The 20,170-nt window shown below is 38.2% G+C and overlaps 1 protein-coding gene across 1 annotated transcript in view; it reads right to left on the reverse strand.

The window, feature by feature from the left end:
* Positions 1-1,847: 1,847 nt before the first annotated feature.
* The window catches only part of LOC127857036 (potassium channel subfamily T member 1-like), a 43,638-nt gene continuing 25,315 nt past the window's right edge, over positions 1,848-20,170 (reverse strand). The window contains exons 9-16 of the mRNA XM_052393313.1: positions 18,544-18,678; positions 11,398-11,509; positions 8,624-8,728; positions 6,898-6,981; positions 5,809-5,967; positions 4,938-5,139; positions 2,455-2,539; positions 1,848-2,064 (exon numbers count right to left, since the gene is read on the reverse strand). Coding sequence (XP_052249273.1) covers positions 1,851-2,064; positions 2,455-2,539; positions 4,938-5,139; positions 5,809-5,967; positions 6,898-6,981; positions 8,624-8,728; positions 11,398-11,509; positions 18,544-18,678 — 1,096 coding nt within the window. The 3' untranslated portion in view covers positions 1,848-1,850. The remainder of the gene's footprint in view (positions 2,065-2,454; positions 2,540-4,937; positions 5,140-5,808; positions 5,968-6,897; positions 6,982-8,623; positions 8,729-11,397; positions 11,510-18,543; positions 18,679-20,170) is intronic.

A 20,170-nucleotide genomic window follows, 5' to 3' on the forward strand; every position in this document is an offset into this window, starting at 1 on the left:
TGAAACACAATGCCCCCTACTGCATTTTGAGGACACACAGCAGCTATTTAAAAGAAAGTCCAACTTTGCCAAAAATGAACGGACAGAAGTGAATTTCACTTTATCTGTAGGTTATGTAGGCAGACCCACATACCAACACTGTCCAAAGCACATGTGAAGTTACCAATCGGAAATGATTTTTACACTTATTGTGACAGTGACTTTGACCTTTGACCTAGTGACCCCAAAATTGATAGGAGCCATCTACTGTCCAACGCCAATGTACATGGGAAGTATTATGCCAATAATACTCCTCCGTTCACAAGTAATTGATAGGAAACAATTTTCACTAGTGTGATAGTGAACTTGACCTTATGACCCCAATTTCAATAGGGGTCTTCTACTGGCAAAGTCCAATGCACATGAGAAGTATCAAGCCGATTGGTCAATCCGTTCACAAGTTATTGATCGGAAACGAACTGGTCTGCCGACAGACCGACCAACATCAAGCAAAACAATAAACCCCCTTTTCTTCAAAGGGGGGCATAACAATTTATATATGAAATGAAAATCTGTACAGTGCCATTATAAAAGCAGCAGTATAACCAAATGAGATAATTTGAAACAAAACAACAACAACCTAGCTGTACAGCATCTTCACCAGACAGTGACAAACTACAATTATATCAGCAGTAGCATTATAAAAACAACTCCTTTTACATATTTGTTTTTACATAAAATAAAAAATGTAACAAAATAGTATGTTCATTCTTCAAACTAATTCATCTTAGCATTTTGCATAGGACATTGTGCTATGTACAAAATCACACTTACATTGGAAACACACTTAACATGTACATTTATTAAAATGTCTCTCAGAAAAGTTTAATTTTCTACTTATAATTGCCAATAAGACTTATTCAAGTGAATTCACCCTACAGAAACCTCAGTAAATCTGTTCCCCATAGCTCTCTGAGTAAAGTCCCCTGAGAAACAAATGTCACAACTTTCATTTAAGTTGGAAAACTGGAAGTTATAAATCAAGGAAAATGACCTCAGAAATATTGCTATTAAAATGTGTTTAATGTTTGTTTAAACTTCAAAGAACATCATAAAAGTCATTTCAGAAATAAAGAACATGATTCAAGGTCTGCTGATGTTTTTGTTCTTTTTCAAATGAAACTTAAACGCAAATGTATTCCCTAAGTGTATTACACTTAGAAATTACACCTGACCTTCAACTTGTATATACAATGTACTAACATTGTTGGAATTACATAACTACAATTTTCAAAAACAGTCACAAAAACTATGAGAAAATTTACCCAAGCCAATGCCCTGCAAAGAATGTCCCTATTCTGCAATGAAAACCTTGCAAGGGAAGTCAGCCTTTTCTACAAATTACTTAAGGGAAGTCTCTCTATTCCACAAATTATTCAAGGAAAGTCTACTCTATTCCACAGATTATTTGAGGAAAGTCACTCTATGCCATAATATTCAAAGGAAGTCATGTTATTCTGCAAAAAATAAGGAAAGTCACTCTTTTCCACAGAATATTCGAGGGGTTTGCCACATAATATTCAAGGCAAGTCACATTATTCTGCAAAAATCCAGGGAAGTCACTCTATTCCACAGAATATTCAGGGAAAGTCACTCTATGCATCATAATATTCAAGGGAAGTCACTCTATGCCACAGAATATTCAAGGGAAGTCACATTATTCTGCAAAAATCAAGGGAAGTTGGTCTTTTCCACAGAACAATCAAAGAAAGTCACTCTACTCAGGAACACTCAAAGGATGTCACTCTTTTCCACATATATCAAAAGGGAAGTCACTCTTTTCTACAGAACTCACAAGGGTAGTCACTCTACTAAATTTCCACAGAGCCCACAGTAAATCTACTCCTTGTGCTACGTTCCTGTGACGACAGTGAGTGAGTTCTGTCCCTTGAGAAGGCGCTGTCCTTGTTCTTGGGCTTGTTGAGATCTGTGTCAGAGCCAGAGCGCTGCATATTTGCACGTTTCTGCTTTGTGCGGTTGAGACGACTGGGGATGGCAAACATGGAGCTCGGCTGGATCACATACCTGAGGGGGAATGGTGGATACACATGTATTTGATTATTGATGAGTAAATGTTTACTGTACAACAAACAACAGTTTTCATTGAAGCCTTGCTCTGTGAAAATGGGGTTAAATGCATTTGCATAAAGTGTCGTCCCAGTATAGCCTGTGAAGTCCGCACAGGCTAATCAGGGACAACACTTTCTGCTCTTATGATATTTTTGTTTAAAGAAAGTTTCATCTCAGCAAAAATCAAGTTTAGGCAGAAAGGGTCGTCCCTGATTTGCACAGGCTAATCTGGGACGACGCTTTACACACAAGAATTAAACCCCTTTTTTTACAGAATGCCAATCGTTTGTATCCAAAAATTCACATTAAATTACAGCTGCATTCAAAAAAAGCCACACCACTTACACAAGGTCCCCAGCTCTTAACTTTCTCTTCGGTGACGGGTTGAGGATCATGTAGCAGATGTCGTTCTTCTTGTACTCCGCATCACCTGTTGAGGAATAAACCAAAGGCTTGTATTAATCATGTTCCTTAACCCGTTATCACTTAGATACTAATGTTGGCCCCTTAAAAAGTTTAATTCAATTAAAGACCATTCTTACTAGATTCAAGTTTTAAAGGCTTCATTTTCCAACCCTTATACACTGATGAGCAGCAAATAGCATAAAACCTGAACAGACTGCGATGACTGCGATTTACTCATAGGCTGTTCTGGTTTTATGCTATTTGCAAAAGCCAGTCAGTTTGCTTTTGAGAGGGAAAGGGTTACGAAAATTGTTAATTTTCTTCGTATTTCAGACCAATGATCACACTTAACCCTTTCAGTGCGGAATCAAATTTTAAAGGCCTTTGCAAACAGTTTGGATCCAGATGAGACATCACAGAATGTGGCGTCTCATCTGGATCCAAACTGTTTGCTATTGTCATAGTATTCTTTGAAAAAAATGAAGAAAATGCTTATTTTACAAATTCAGCAGATGACATTTTAGCAGACGACATATTTCCCAGCATGCAAAGGGTTAATGAGCCACACTCTTGGAACATCAACTCTTGGTTTCATCCCAGATTAAGTATGTCCCATATCGGCCTGTGCAAACTGCATTGATCAAACCAAATGAGCCTGCGGGAAGGCATTATCCCAGTTTAGTCTCTGCTGTACGCACACACAGATCAGGTACAACACTTTCCACCTTTGAGCTATTTTCATATAAATGAGACTTCCTTTAAATGAGTAATGCCATATTATCTCAAAGTGCAATGAAGTGAATAACTGTTGCATTCTGATTGGTTAATGTAACCTATATTTAACATCTGTAATGAAGGCAGCTTTGGCCTAATTCTCCCAAAAGTTCACACACTGATAGAAGGCTTAACCCTTTTCTAAAGTGAAAATAGCTATATGCTACCAGAATAAAACCAGACAACCTGGGAGTAACTCGAAGGCAGATCAGGTTATACATTTTTTGCTGTGCCTCAATATCTAAGGGTTGGAAATGGAGCATTTATATTTATATTTAGCATGAAAGGTCTTCCTATTCCAGAACACCTGTAAGAGCAGTCATTGACAGACATGTCCAAGTGCTCAATGCAAACATTTCCAATAATCATCAGATTGTTTGCATCACAGTAGGACATAAAGAAGAAAACATAAACAGAAGGGATATAGATATAACTAGAAATGGCGCGACAAAGGCTGACGCGTATCCCCACGCCACATGTTTGTTAGTAAAATGAGTGAAAATCTCTGATCCGGCCCCACCCTAACCCCCATAACTTTTGACCCAGGGGTCAGATCAAAATTCCAAATAGTGCACTGTCCATATATGCTTACAGGTACCATATGTGTAAGTTTCAAGGTTCTAGTGCTAATTATGCAGGAGGAGATCGACGCACAAACTGACAGACGGTGGAGATAACCACATAATAATTGGAAAAGCGTGGGGATAATTACCAGTTGCAGTACCAATCAAAGTGACAGAAAGTAGGGGAAATTCAACAAAGGCTACTCACATTTCTTATTATTTCTTAGAATGTCAACAATTTACACACTAAAGAGTAGTTCTTTTCAGCAGAATTGCTCCATCTACCTCTCCAACCATACAAACTATATTTTTTGATGATTAAAGACTTGACTTGGAGAAAAACAAACTTATGTTCGATGAAGTTCATTACATACATTACATGTAGTAAACGTTTTGATATCTTGCTGTCTTTCAAGGCAAACAACTTCCTTGTCTTATTATTTTCCAACAGAATGGATTTGTATTTTTTTGTCCTACATGTCTTCACATGTATTTCATCAACCTTGAGGAATCAACTCCCTTCTACTAGATACATGTAGTGTTCATTTACGTCAATTGTTAAACTATATTTGATATATTGTATTGTTCAAATACATGCCTGCTACCTAAAGAAATGTAAAACACAAACTTGCAATGACTTCATATTAGAGACAAACCCTATAAGATCTTGCCTTGATCTTTTCTTCTAATCCTTTTTTAAACAACATGATTCAGTTTTAACTGTATATGCTATGCAAATGTATACCATGTTTGTTTGTGAAACAAAATAGGCCGCGCTCTGTGAAAAGGAGGTTCAATGTCTGTGCACAGGCTAATCAGGGGCAACACTTTGAGACTTTTTTAAGAAAAAATATCATAAAAGTGGAAAGTGCCATCCCTGATATGCCTGAGTGGGCTGCACTGGGACGACACTTAACACTCATGCATGTAACCCCCTTTCTCACAGATCACTGGGACGACACTTAACACTCATGCATTTAACCCCCTTTCTCACAGATCACTGGGACGACACTTAACACTCATACATTTAACCCCCTTTCTCACAGATCACGGCTCAAATATATTTAACCCCAAGGTTTAACTCACAGTAGTCGTTGACAGAGAGGTCAAGGCTCTTCATGCGGTTGCGTATCAGGTCCGTGATGTCCTCGCGCTCCGGGTTCTGGTTGTTCCAGTTCTTCTGTATGATCACATGACTGCTTGCCTTACGGCTGAGAATGTCGTTGTGTTTGCCACGGTGACCTTTCTTGCCGTTAGGCGTCAAAGATTCGTACGGGTTGTTGTTGTTCTGAAATGATTTTGTGGTATTAACATCCTACATCCTTAATTTTAAAACACTTGATTAACAATCTGACTCATTTATGGGCACGTGTGTCATACACCAAGGCATCTCGCATAAGAGAAAAGGTGGAAAGTTTCATCCCAGATTAGCCTGTGAAGACTGCAAAGGCTAATCTGTGAAGACACTTAAAACACATTCATTAATCCCCGTTTAGTCATAAAGACTCATTTGTTAAATAACAAGGCATACGAGACAATTTTGAAAAACATCTAAGGTGCAATTCTTGTTGTTTTTTTCACTGCTTATTTAAACAATGTTCATCCATTTTATCAGATAATTTATACTTTACATATTGGATCCCATGTTTAGCATTAAATGGAATTTTCAATATCTACCAACCAGGTAGGATTTTTTTTGTAAAAAATAAACAAACTTTTCTTTTACAACATTTTTTGTGGCAATGGTATGATGTATAAATATAAAATTGTCAATATTAGCTAAATCATATAATAAGTTACTTATATAAAATACATTTTACTTTAATATGACAAGTAGCACAATTTTGGGATACATAAAAACACCATTAACAATTGACTTGCTTAAAAGCAGTAAAAATGACACTTGCAAATCATCAAAATTTCCAATATTGAACAAGTCTACACTACAGTAACATACCGCTGGGGTTGTAGTGGTGGGTGTAGGAGTCGATGTCACATTGGACTGGTTGTCAGTGCGGTACAGGGCTATAGGGATCTCCCCGGTAGTGGAGCAGAGAGCGTGGTAGAGCTCCCCATACGTCTTGTATCGTGCCAGGGTCGTACGCTTTATACGGATCTGTAGGTGGAAAGGACAATAAATTGAGCACTCTGCCTGCTTCATCCCTTATTTACCTCATGAATACAAAAAAGAGCTTAACTCTGTAAATGGGGTTTCATGTATGAGTGTATAGCGCTATTCCAGATTTACCTGTGCAGTCCACACAGAATAATCAAGGAGGACACTTTCCGTTTTGATGGAATTTTTTTATTGAGGGAAGTCCCTTTAAAGTGTGAATTCAATTTAGATGGCAAGTGCATCACAGACTGGCCTGTGCTGACTGTACAATAATACTATGCACATGCATTTAACCCTATTTTCCCAGAATGAGGCTCAAATAAAGAAATGACACAGAAATGTGTGTTTTTTTGTTTAATCCTGGGCCATGTCTTTTAAGCCATATAAACATTTTCCTTGTATTGACCTTACTTCTCATTTTCACTTTGCTTCTGAGTGGGAATATTTACTGTGATGTATTGTGTAAAACACTGTTTGTTGAACGGTTTCTTTCTGACCTTTGAGGGGAAAAGGAGTACATACACATGTTGGTTTTACACCCAGCCACTATTCCCTACAGATTGTTTAACCCTTTCCCACTAAGAAGCAAAGTGAAAATGGCTATGTGCAAACAGCATAAAACCAGAACAGCCTGCGAGTTACTCGCAGTCTGTTCAGGTTTTATGCTGTTAAGTGCTCATCAGTATTGAATGGTTGGAAATGAAGCCTTAAACACTTACAGTAATACAGTAAGACAGGTTTTTAATAAAATGTAACTTTAAAGGGACTACATATTCGTAAAAATATGTATCTAAGAGGTAAAGGGTCAAGTTTGCAATAAACAAACTATAAAAAGATTCAAACAAAAAAGTACTATAAATAGACTGCAATAAAGTTACTATAAATAGATTGCAATAAAGACACTACATGTATACAACAATGTGTGCTTACACTTGAGAGATGCCCGGAGTTGTGTTCTGCGTCAATTCCAAGCAGCAGTCTCACAAAGGTGATAAGGTAACCTTTCACATACGTCTGGAACAAATATTTAATACATACAGGAGGATGACACTTAAATATAATATTTCATAATTTTCCAAAAGGTGTATCAATATTTATTAAATGCTCTCCATTTAAATTTATTAAATGGCCATTTAAAGAGAAATATAAGTGAAGTAAAACTGATCATAAACTGTTTCAAACCGTGAAAAGTAACTGTGAAAATTATCTATAATTTTCACTGTTTTATTTTAAAATGACATTGTTTTATACATAATGACATCATTATTTTAATATATATTTCCAGTTTAAATATAAAAATAATCACCACTTGTGAAAATATTATTTTCTATGATCTGACTCGTGAATTCAAATCAATATCCCACCAAATCCAACAAATATCCTCTATTTCTTTTCCTGTGCCCTTTTACTCAAAACTTTTAACTGCCAATTAAGGTAACAATCTTTTAACTAAAGATCCAAATAAATATAATTTTCAAAGCAAATCATCATCAAACATGTAAAAATTATTAGAGAATGCAAATTTGTTGACCATAAACACATACACTAAATGGTTAACAAAAAAATCACTAAAATTACTTGATCCAAAATCTACTGACGTTTAGCTTAAACAGGTTGTTAAAGTTTTGAGCAAACAAGGCCAAGATGTTCAAATAATCAAATCTTGGCAAGTTTGTTTTAATATTAAAAACAAGAGATGTGTTTGTCAGAAACACAATGCCCCTATTGCGCCGTTTTGAAATAAAATTTCAATATATCATTCGGCAGGTTTAGAAATTATCTCCCTTTTAAGGCTTATTACTTCCCTTGGATTGTATTGTTTGACTTTTGACCTTGAAGGATGACCTTGACCTTTCACCACTCAAAATGTGCAGCTTCATGAGATACACATGCATGCCAAATATCAAGTTTCTATCTTCAACATTGCAAAAGTTATGGCCAATGTTAAAGTTTTCGGACGGACGGACATACAGACAGACTGATGGACAGTTCAACTGCTATATGCCACCCTAACGGGGGCATAAAAACACACATCAACACAAGGCGTTCCTAAACATTATTTGTAAATCAATCATTGACATTAAAAAGAAAATAAATTTGTTGATCTCAAAACATTAAGACTAGGAGGTGTTTTTTTTAGTTTGACATTTGTTGTCAAATAACCATATAAAATACCAACATAGGGTTAGTCAATCTGAATGAATGACCACAGTTTTGTTTTCAGCTGCTTCATCAGTATTTTAAGTTGAATTCATACTTGAGAAAGTACTGGAAATTTACGAATTTTTACGAATTTGCTAATGTAAATAATTCACTTATTCCAATATATTACTATATTTTGTCCATTGTCAATTTAGTTGAAGTTTGCTTGATCATCACAAGTTTTAACAAATCTCAGTGGTTTTCTAGAGTTTCACAAACTTCAAAAATTCCATGTTGTTCTTCCTACAAAAAATTGTGTTTACTCATTTCCCTGTTTTCCAAGGCCTTTTCAAATTCACCTTTTCCTCTGATTGTGTAATCTTTCCAATGTGCTGAATTTTTCAAGTTTAAAATTCCTGATATTTTCCAGTGGTTTTCTGCGCATATGTCCACTGTTTCCAACATCAATGCCATTTAAGGCATTTATGTTCAGATTTTTCACAGATATGCTCACCTGATATAGCAGCGTGTCCAGCATACTGGCACTGAACACCTGACCGGCAGCGAACGGTAGTCGGAAGATGTGACTCAGGTTGGATGTCATGCTTGACTTCAGTTTCTATGGAAACAAGGATAGGTATTATGAGCCTCACTCTGGGAAAAGGGGGCTTAATGCATGTGGGTAAATTGTTGTTCCAGATTAGCCTGTGCAGTCAACACTGCTAAGAAGAGACTTCCTTTAAATAAGAGGACCAAGATGGCCCTAGTTCGCTCACCTGAGAGGAGTCGGTTCATTCAATATTTACCAAATGTCAAACTTGACCTAGATATTGTCCAGACAAACATCCTGGTCAAGTTTCATCACTATTTCATCTGCGAGTCATCAATGTACCTATGAATTTCATGACCCTAGGCATAAGCATTCTTGAGTTATCATCCGGAAACCATTTTTTTAAGTCGAGTCACCATGATCTTGACAGCCATTGTGTGAATAAGTTTTTGGCACTGTGACCTTGACCTTTGACCTAGTGACCTGATAATCAATATGGGTCAACTTCGAGTCATGATCAATGTACCTATGAAGTTTCATGATCCTAGGCATAAGCGTTCTTGAGTTATCATCTAGAAACCATTTTACTATTTCGGGTCACCAAGGTCTTGACCTTTGACCTAGTGACCTGAAGATCAATAGGGGTCATCTGCGAGTCATGATCAATGTATCTATGAAGTGACATGATCCTAGGCATAAGCTTTCTTGAGTAATCATCCGGAAACCATTTTACTATTTCGGGTCATCATGACCTTGACCTTTGACCTAGTGACCTGAAAACCAATAGGGGTCATCTGCGAGTCATGATCAATGTAACTATAAAGTTTCATGATCCTTGGCATAAGCGCTCTTGAGTTATCATCCGGAAACCATCTGGTGGACTGACGGACCGACATTAGCTAAACAATATAACGGTTATAACCCCTCTTCTTCGAAAGGGGGGGGGGGGCATAATGAGAAAACTGCCCCCCTCCCAGCAGCCATGTTCCAAGATATCATTGGAACAAATCTTCAGACCAAGTTTCATGATGATCGGAAAATAATGAGACCTCTAGAGTGTTAACAAGGTCATACACTTCAATATAATTTAAAATAAAACTTAAGAAGAACGTGTCGAAAAATGCGAAATAAGCGAGATATTTAATTCTGAAATCGAAAATGTCTGCACAGTCGAATTCGCCGGAATGTATATCATGCATGTACGATGTGAATCTTAATTTAGTTTAATGGTTGTTTTTAAATTCCTGATGTCTATTCATTCGACACCCAACACTACCTCCGATCCTGATAAAAAGACGAACTCTTCGGTTATTGTAGGAAAATATGTACGAAATATCTTCGTCACCATCAGCTCGGGGCGCTAATTTGTCTTTGCTGCATTTTATGAAATTTATCTTCAATATCTTGCCTATTTTGTGATATTGTAACATGTATTTATCAATATATTACAAATTAACACATATAAAAATTGTAAAGTCTTGCTTTAATTGTTTGACAAAAGAATGCCATATTGTACAGAATCATCAAACAATAAAAAACATATTCAAAAGTTTGCTACATGCATCTTCCAGAATGTAAAACTATCATTTATAATTAATTCCACTTAATCTTCTTATGCTTAAAACAAATATTTTAAAAAGGGAGACAACTCTGTCAATTCAACATAATTTTTCATTTGCAGTTACTTCCCTTGACATGATAAACTAAATAGTGTTCAATAGCTGTTATTACTATATAAATATAAGGAAAATGACCCCCCCCCCCCACAGCGGCCATGCTTTTTTACCGATCCGAACCATTTTCGAACTCAACTGTCATATCCAAAATACACATGTTCTGACCAAATTTCATTACCATTGGACCAAAAATGTGACTTCTAGTGTTCCCATGTTTTACATATAGAGAAAACTGCCCCGCCCCCTGGTGGCCATGTTTTTTCACCGATCTGGACCATTTTCGAACTTGTCCAAGAATGAATAAAACCAATGTTTTAACCAACTTTCATGATGATTGGGCAAAAATTGTGACTTCTAGAGTGTTAACAAGGTTTCTCTATAGCCAAATAAGGAAAACTGCCCCGCCCACTGGTGGCCATGTTTTTCAACACACAGGAACCACTTTTGAACTCAATCAAGATATCATTAAGACAAACATTTTGACAAAGTTACATGAAGATTGAACATAAAATGTGACTTCTACAGTGTTTACAAGGTTTTTCTTTTTTTTTACCTAGTTTTTGACCCGGCACAACCCAGTTACGAACTCGGTCGAGATATCATTGGGATAAAGCTTCTGACCAAGTTTCATGAAGATGGGACAAGAAATGTGGCCTCTAGAGTGTTTACGAGCAAATGTTTACGGACAGACGGACGGACATACGACGGACAAAGACCGGTCAGATTAGCTAACAAAAAAACAAGCAGAAAATGTCGCCCTTGATAAGCTTGTGAACACTTTCCATTTTAACTAAATTTTTATGTTAAAGATAGTCTTTACTTAAAGAAAATCTTTTCTAGGTGAAGTGTTGACTCAGATAAGCCTGTGCAAACTGCACATGCATTTAGCCCAGTTTTTGCAGACAGATGTTAAAATGATCAACTCAAAAATAAAAATCACCTTGATATGATAATAAATAATTTACACTGGTTTTACAAAAAGAGTTAAAAAGAACAGCTGCAAACGTGACAAAAAACAGATATAATCACTTGTTGATAATCCACTTTGACATGGCAACCTACCCTCTCCAGGTCTGATATTTTTTGGGAGTACTCATCATGTGCCCGGAAGTGCATGAACCGCATGTTGGAGGCTTGCTTCAGCTCTGTGAGGATGTTCACGTTCGGAAACAATCTGGGAAACAAATATGAGACGTGATCTGAGTAAATGGGGTTTAATGCATGTGCCTAAAACAAATTTTTTAAATAAAATTCATTTTAATTATTAAATACTTACCTGTTATCGTATGCTTATACTTTCCAAGGGGAAATAACTCATCCGGAATTTTAACTGGGAATCCGCCACCTCAATACCGTAATACAGGCCAGGTTAAACATAGTGCAATGCAACCTAGCCAAAAATCGGTAACCAACCCTCAATATTCTTTCAATATATATACAAAAATATTAATCGAATAGCGGGGTGGGAGGTGGGACTTACCGATAACAGGTAAGTATTTAATAATTAAAATGAATTTTATTTAAAAAATTTGTTTTAATGTCATAAATACTGACCTGTTATCGTATGCTGATTTTGCAGCTGCGGTGGGAAGGTTCGTATATATTTTCCCAACACAGTAGAACCCATAAACAGGGTTATCAGCTAATGATATCAAGTAATCTTCGTTAAAACGGTATTAATTATGACTTCTCGGACAGAGTAATATGTCTATGTCGTAAAGAAGACACTACCGTTAGTGAAACCACAACAAGCCCAAACGTATACAAATTGTATGTTGGCACTTCAGAAAACGAAGATAAAAAGATGACAAGGTGGTCGGATTCCTTCAGTAAACAGCTTAGAGCACGTCAAAAAGTGGGGTGTGATTAATATATGCCCACAAAACAGACAGAGCTCTTAATTCATGCGGTCAGATCCTAAAAAGGAATGAATCCTTAGATAGGATAAGATTAACTTTCCTTAGTCGAGGTCTAACCCCGAGAAATAGAAGCCGCAGACACATCTCCCCCCCCCTTTTTTGGGGGAAATGAAGAGTGTCTTTGAGAACCTCGAATGGACTTCTGACTAACACTTCTGAGATAGAACTTCAAAGCCCTGATTGCCCAAAGAAGTTTATCCTCATCTTCATGACTACCAGTTTAAGAAAACTTGGAAACTTGAAGGTAGAAGCCATATAGAGGACTTGATATTAAGCAAGGAATCCTGGCTGACACAACAAAGTGAAAACGACAATAGATCCAACTGGAATTGGTCGTATTCAACAGAAAAAGCATGAATTTCACTTCTCCGTATGGTAAAAGCCATAATAAGAAGGAAAACCGTCTTAAAATTATATTGGAACTGTTAATAAGCCTGATGAAAAAGGTTCATAGGGAGCTCATTAAGCATCCCAACATGTTACACAAGTCAAAACCGCTTAAGAAGGTAAAGGAACGAAAAACATAGTGTTGACGTTCCATAGTTTGGATCAGTTCCAAAATAGGTAAGACAGCACAGAGTTGCGATGACTTACACAAAACAAGGTATACGAGAGCATAATCTCTATCCTTTAATGAAGAAAAGAACAAATTTCTTATCATCAAGAAAAAGATGAGAAAAACCTCTATGTATCTAGCAGAGTGATTAAGGTAATAACTATGCTCTCAATTACCCAGTAAAAAAAAAATGAATTTCCATAGAACCTTTATACAGTTCTGATGGAATTATCCTTGCACAAGTAACAAGGATTGAAACTCTAACAACGTTACAGAAACAGAAAAACGTTCTTCTGTAGAGATAACTAAAAGTTATTAATGGCCAGACATGAAGTGGCACATGTTTGGATCAGTAAAAATATGTCTCAGTGAGACATGATATTTGACCTGTGAAGAAGTTTCCTGAAAATAATTGTACAGGAGACTTAAAAGGTCGTAGAACCATAATCCCATGGTTCATTACGTATATTTCATGAAATTATGGCAAAAACTCAGTTATTGCAAAAACTCACCAAGAAAGCAAGATATTCCAGTTTATGTCAATGGACGAATGTATAACAATCGCACACCCTGCTGGATCGATTTCTGTGAACTGCATTGTTGACGTTGTTCAGCATACCGGTATACACTGCGATATACGATCGCATAACGCTAATAACTAGCGTTTGATGATAAACAACATTCTTTGATATACTATGTACACCATGCAACTCGTCTGCAACTTCACTGGCGCGCATGCGCGATTACATTATTGAACCCAACGGAAAAATAATTCGAAAGAAAGAACTGCAGGACAAAAGGTCCAACAGGGCGTTGAGACGAACTGGTATGAGAAAGACGATAGAGAAAATTTGTTGTTCTTGCAAAGAACGAATAAGTTCCTGATTTCCAGTTACAAGGAGTGATAATATGATCACCTCCGTGTCTGTAAGTAAACCACGACCGATGTGTGATAGTTGAAACCATCACAAAGGAATCGTGAAAATGTGTTGTAAATGAAAAACAGCTAAAAAGAATTTTTGCTTTTCAAGATGTATATGTGCAGGTGATATTCGTTAGGATACCACATAATTGAGAAAATCAAGATACGTTGTTCTATGTGATCGTCCATAACCTTATCTGCTCACATCTGTATAAGATGTAAGGAAGGTTGTGGTAGAATAAACTATATTCTTGCCAAGATAATCTTCTAGTCTAGACACCACTGAATAGTGGTAAATAATGACAAAAAGATGGAAATCTGTGTCATTAAATAATCCCGAGATTAATACAATTATCTTAAAAATAAAGCTGAAACGGACGTAAGAAAAGACGTCTCAGCAGAAGGACCGGTGACCGGACCGGTAAATACCGACCGGTGACCGGAACCATTTGTCAAGGATGGGTGGGCAAAGAAACCACGGCAAGCCGAACTTTCCCACTCCAAACACACTTGAAAATTGGTAGAATAGGACAGTGTTTAACACTTATAAGTAAATGACCTATCTACAGAATATAGCCTCTTCTTGAACCAATAACAGGCGCCTTTAAAATCCTGGATAATACAGGTCGCGAAGTCATCGATTTGCGAAGTACGGAAATATGATTGATAGTGGTACCTCCGGAATCGGATGTGTGATGGCAGAAAAAGGTGAAAACCCTAGGGGTAACCTTAAGCGGGTCCACGCTTGCCGGTAGAATGCATGGAAGTCTTAAATTCTGACTTGATTAATCCATTTACTTCAAGACTTCTAACCTGGACGAATTCCGAAAGGAATACGACCAGTTATAGGAAGACGGCCTGTTATGGCCAGAAGTGTAATAGAAGAATAACTTTAAGATGAGGTCCCTCCAGATCCTAGGATCTAAGATCTGAGTTCAATAGGTCCTAAGCCATCTACAAGACTGTAGCCGCTATGCGGTCAATCTGATAGGCAATCCTATGTATCAGAACTCTTGTTGATTCCAGTAGCTTGAAAATATGCACTGCCGTAGGAGCAATAGAAAAGCAGAAGTCGATACAAATGTCGTCTTGCTAATCCTGCTAGCGTCATTAATGTGTCCCAACTGTTCCGTGACACTGACTGCAAAGTCTGTAGCCGACAGGTAAAGGCGGTTAAAACAATTCATCCTTCGGGTCTCGAACATAAATTAATAGAGGTCAAATAGTAATGTTCGACCTCAATGCTAATCTCCGAGCCCACTTCAGCCGATCTATCTGCAAGACCAGTAGTCTGCATGTAGCCGGTTGAGATAGAAGTACAAATAACAGATATAGCATGATTTGGTGACCGTCGCCAGTAGAAAATCAGTATTGAAAAACACAAAAAGTCATGTAGATTGTTGAATCCATAAAATATAGTATTCAATACAATCATAGCCAGGGGTATACAACTATGTAATGTAGACGATACCCGTGATACTAAAAATTGACCGATGAAAACACAGTGGAATACCGGTAATTGGTAAGTGGTGACCGAACCGGACCGGTCAATGACCGGTAACTGTAGCCCGGTGAACGGACCAGTCATAATATGACCGGTGACGTTACCAGTTAAAGACCGAAAAAATGGTGGAATCCAAATGGTCTGTTATCAATGTCAAGCACTGCTCGGAAAAGAAGATCATGCCAAAAAAATCCAATCCGATGGCGATGAGACATCACTTATTCTGACCGGTGATCAGTGATCGGTGATATGACCGATGAATGGTGACCGATGTCCGGTGATCGGGACCGGTATAATATAACTGCGTCAGAATGGAAATATCTGGTGCAGAAGAATGACCATCCACGAAGTCATCTGATAATGTTAACCGGAAAACAACGGTAGATTATCAGTATTAATAGGCATAAGTGTCCTTGTAGTCGTAGTGGAGAAAAGAACAGCTTATCCCGAAGCCTGAATGTTAAACGAACTAGTGTTCGTATACAACTACGGCTCGGTGACTGCAACATGTGTGGATGCCATAAGAAGAACCATCACACGTGGAATGGAGACATGATATTCCTAAAGGAATAAAATGGAGAACGTCGATATGACCAGTAGGTTCATTAACGCCTACGTGAGAAGTGGCGACATCCATATAACTTCGATGCCGAAATATTGTTCGGCTACGCTGGAAATATTGTCTTCTACAATATTGTCTCCGTGAGCATTGACATGATCGCTTACGAGCGTATCAACGCCGAGAACTGCTCAATGAAGGAGAGGTATGTTCGATAAATATCCAGTGGTGCTCAATGCAGTCCGCTGATGTCTACGTGAAGGTTGACGACGTCCTCGTTTCCTGCGATGTCGAGATCTGGATCGGGCGAGATGTGGATCGGCTGTGATGAGACCGAGATCTTCTAGAATAACGTCTCCGTGAGTGACAACGTGATCGCTTACGAGAGCCGCGACAATGAGAACTGCTCGACGAAGAAGAGCGTGTCCGATGTCTAATCCTTGATGAAGACGATGTATTCAACGAAGAATAGGAGAATAATTCAATGAAGAAGACCGAGTTCTTCTTCTTGACCGGTGACTGGTGTTATCGGTGGCAGGCCTAACTGATGACTGTTGACCGGTGACCGGAGCGGTGATCAATGACCGGACCGGTGACCGGACCGGACCGTTGACATGACCGGACCGGTGACATGACCGGACCGGTGACATGACCGGTGACCGGACCGGACCGGTGACATGACCGGTGACCGGACCGGTGACATGACCGGTGACCGGACCGGTGACATGACCGGTGACCGGACCGGACCGGTGATCAATGACCGGACCGGTGACCGGACCGGACCGGTGACATGACCGGTGACATGACCGGTGACCGGACCGGACCGGTGACCGGACCGGTGATCAATGACCGGACCGGTGACCGGACCGGTGACCGGACTGGACCGGTGACCGGACCGGACCGGTGACATGACCGGTGACCGGACCGGTGACCGGTGATCAATGACCGGACCGGACCGGTGACATGACCGGTGACCGGACCGGCCGGTCAGACGTCGATCAATGGTCCGTGATCAACGTCCCCGGTGACGTACCGGTCATATCATGACCAGTGTTGTCACCGGATAATGACCGTATGGCGGATGCCAAATGGTCCGGCATTGGTCGATGTCCTTGACCAATGCCATCGGGCAAAGACCGGCTGACGGGTGTCGCCATATGGTCTGATGTTGACCGACTGTCTAAGAGACTTAGCATAGTACGGTCGCGATCGTGCCCGATACCCGGTGACTGATACTGCAACTATCATCCATGATCTGCGAAGTCACCGGGTATTTATCCACTCTTGTTTCTGCGACCATCATGTAGTCGAATATATGAAAAACAAGAGCAAAGCATATTCAACCATAAACTGGTCACAGACCAGATTATCATACGGCACATAAAATCATTATTTGACCATAATGAAAATTATAATAATACTGCCGTAGATCATAAATTAAACAAAAGTTTAATTCAAAACAGATGAAAAATAAAATGACGATCAATTAGATTGTCATACGGAACGTTAAAATCATTATTGCACACAATGGCAAATGATAAACAATCTGTCAATAGAAGAACACGCTTTGCACGATCTCGTAACACATTAGAAGAACATGCTTTGCACGTTCTAGCAATGTATTAGAAGAGCACGTTTTGCACGTGGTCGTTCGCGCCTGAAAACACCCAGCATGGTAGAAATAAACCATTGTTCGATAAAAACAAGCATGGCTTACCTTTTACAAATGAAACAAAATCCATTAAATCCACACAAATTAATCCGAATGAGAAATAAAAAGATAAATAAAACAATTTATCTATTCAAAACCCCAATCAACCAAGTGAAAAACAATATTTTAATTCAGAGCCGTAAAAGACACGTATACACCTGGTTGATCCGGAAAGAATATTGAGGGTTGGTTACCGATTTTTGGCTAGGTTGCATTGCACTATGTTTAACCTGGCCTGTATTACGGTATTGAGGTGGCGGATTCCCAGTTAAAATTCCGGATGAGTTATTTCCCCTTGGAAAGTATAAGCATACGATAACAGGTCAGTATTTATGACATTAAAACGCAGTCCCCTTATCAGGGATGACACTTTCATCTTTTATTATATTTTTCATTTAAAGAAAGTCTCTTATTTGCTTTAGTGGAAAGTGTCAATAACAAATGGTATACATACTAAGTGTTACAGTGTTTTAAAATATTCATAAATAAAATAAATGTGAAGGATATCTTTTATAATGGTGACCCAATGTGTCCCCATATGCTGTCAAAAAGTGAGGTCTTTATAATAAAACTATATATGAAATTTACTTACAATTCCAAACCAATTAAGGAGTTATTGAGAATTTTTACATTTCTCTGATTTGTGTAGGGTTTACCTGACCTTGACCCTTCCCACCCATTTACTATATGAACTGAGGTCTTGATAGGAGTTGGATATGCATCATTGAAAAGTAAGCTTGAAATATCTCTCTTTGTTCTGGATAAGTTATTTTTGGAGGATAATATAATGCAATAATATAATGAAAATATTTACTTTCACTGATATTTCTAAACACTGTAAATCCTATTTCTAAACACTGAACATACTTATTCCTTGTTATTTCAATGTATTTTCTTTTCCATTTTTTTTATAAATTTTATTAATATTATAATAAGCAGCACGATACATACATATACAACTTTTTGTTGTTTTAACTTGATTTAGATTGTTCTCTAATTTGAGCCATTTACTATAGCTATTGAGGGTCCTCACATACTTGAATATGGTCTGAACTGCTACAATGGTCTCTGAGTCTGCCAGCGTGTCCTCGCAATCTGATTGGACCATTTCTTTGTTGACAACCACAAGATGTGAGGCTTTGTTGATGCCTGCCTTGAGAAGGTCATCAACACTGCAAAAACAAGAGAGACCATTCATAAACGAGGGAGTTAATTCAGTGCAAAAACAAGGGATACAATTCAAAAATAAGGGAGACAATTAAGGGGTCACAACAAAAGAGACAATTAATGGGTCATAAGAAGTGGACAATTCATCAGCCATAAGAAGGGAGACAACTCATTGGCCATAACAAGGGAGACAATGCAGGAGAAACAACAAGGGAGAAAATTCATCTGCCAAAACAAGGGAGACAATTCATGGGTGACAACAAGGGAAACAATTTAAGGGCCACCATAAGGAAAACAATTCAGGGGCCATAATAAAATAAACAATCCAGGGGTTATAACAGGGTAAACAATTTAGGTGCCACAACATGGGAGACAATGCTGGGGCCATCAAACAAAGACTATTATAAGGCCGCAACAAGGGACACAAAGCAGGGGCCAAAACTGCTCTAAAAGGCTTGGGTAAATGTTAGGCTCATTAGTACTGCAAACTAGTATTTGTAATTGTATTACGCTGCATATGGAAGTGACAATGACAATTCATGGAAGCATATCTATTTAGAGGGTTAATCATCCAGACAGTCTATTGTTTGATTAATATCTTGTTGATTTTTATTTTATATTTTATAGCTGTTAACATTATTTAAGAGACACCAATGAGATGAGCTAAACTACTATCACTTTAAGGGTCAGCTCAGGTTAACCAGTAACTTATGACAAGGCTTATAGCAGTAACAGACAACTGCACTAGTTGATCAGTAACTGACAATTGCACTACTTGATCAGTAACTGTCAACTGCACTACTTGACCAGAAACTGACATGTGCAGTAATTGACCATTGACTGAAAACTGCACTACTTGACTAGTAACAGACAACTTCACTACTTGACTAGTAACAGACAACTTCACTACTTGACTAGTAACAGACAACTTTACTACATGACCAGTAACTGACAACTGCACTTTTTGACCAGTAACAGACAACTTCACTACTTGACCAGTAACTGACCACTGCACTTTTTACCAGTAACTGACAACTGTACTAATTGACCAGTAACTGACAACTGCACTACTTGATAATTAACTAACAACTGCACTACTTGACCAGTAACTTACAAATTCAATACTTGACCTGTAACTGACAACTGCAATACTTGACATGTAACAGACAACCGACCTACTTGATCAGTAACTGACAACTGCACTACTTGACTAGTATCTGACGACTGCACTAATTGATCAGTAACTGGAAACTGCACTTCTTGAATCAGAGGAAAGAGGAGAATTTTAACCAATCCCCCACACAATACATCTGGCGGAAACAGAAAGCAAACCATTTCTAGAGCTCATTGTATAACCACCTCAACAAAAGTCCTGCTGCTGGTCAGGGAAAAAAGGTGATCATAAGATTTGTAGTCCACAGCCCTACCAACTGATGTTGACCACACCCCTAATTTATTAAGACTCGGTCATCTTATGTCCATTATTATATAGATAGC

The sequence above is a fragment of the Dreissena polymorpha genome, chromosome 14, assembly GCF_020536995.1.
Source record: "Dreissena polymorpha isolate Duluth1 chromosome 14, UMN_Dpol_1.0, whole genome shotgun sequence".
In the NCBI taxonomy this organism is placed as follows: domain Eukaryota; kingdom Metazoa; phylum Mollusca; class Bivalvia; order Myida; family Dreissenidae; genus Dreissena; species Dreissena polymorpha.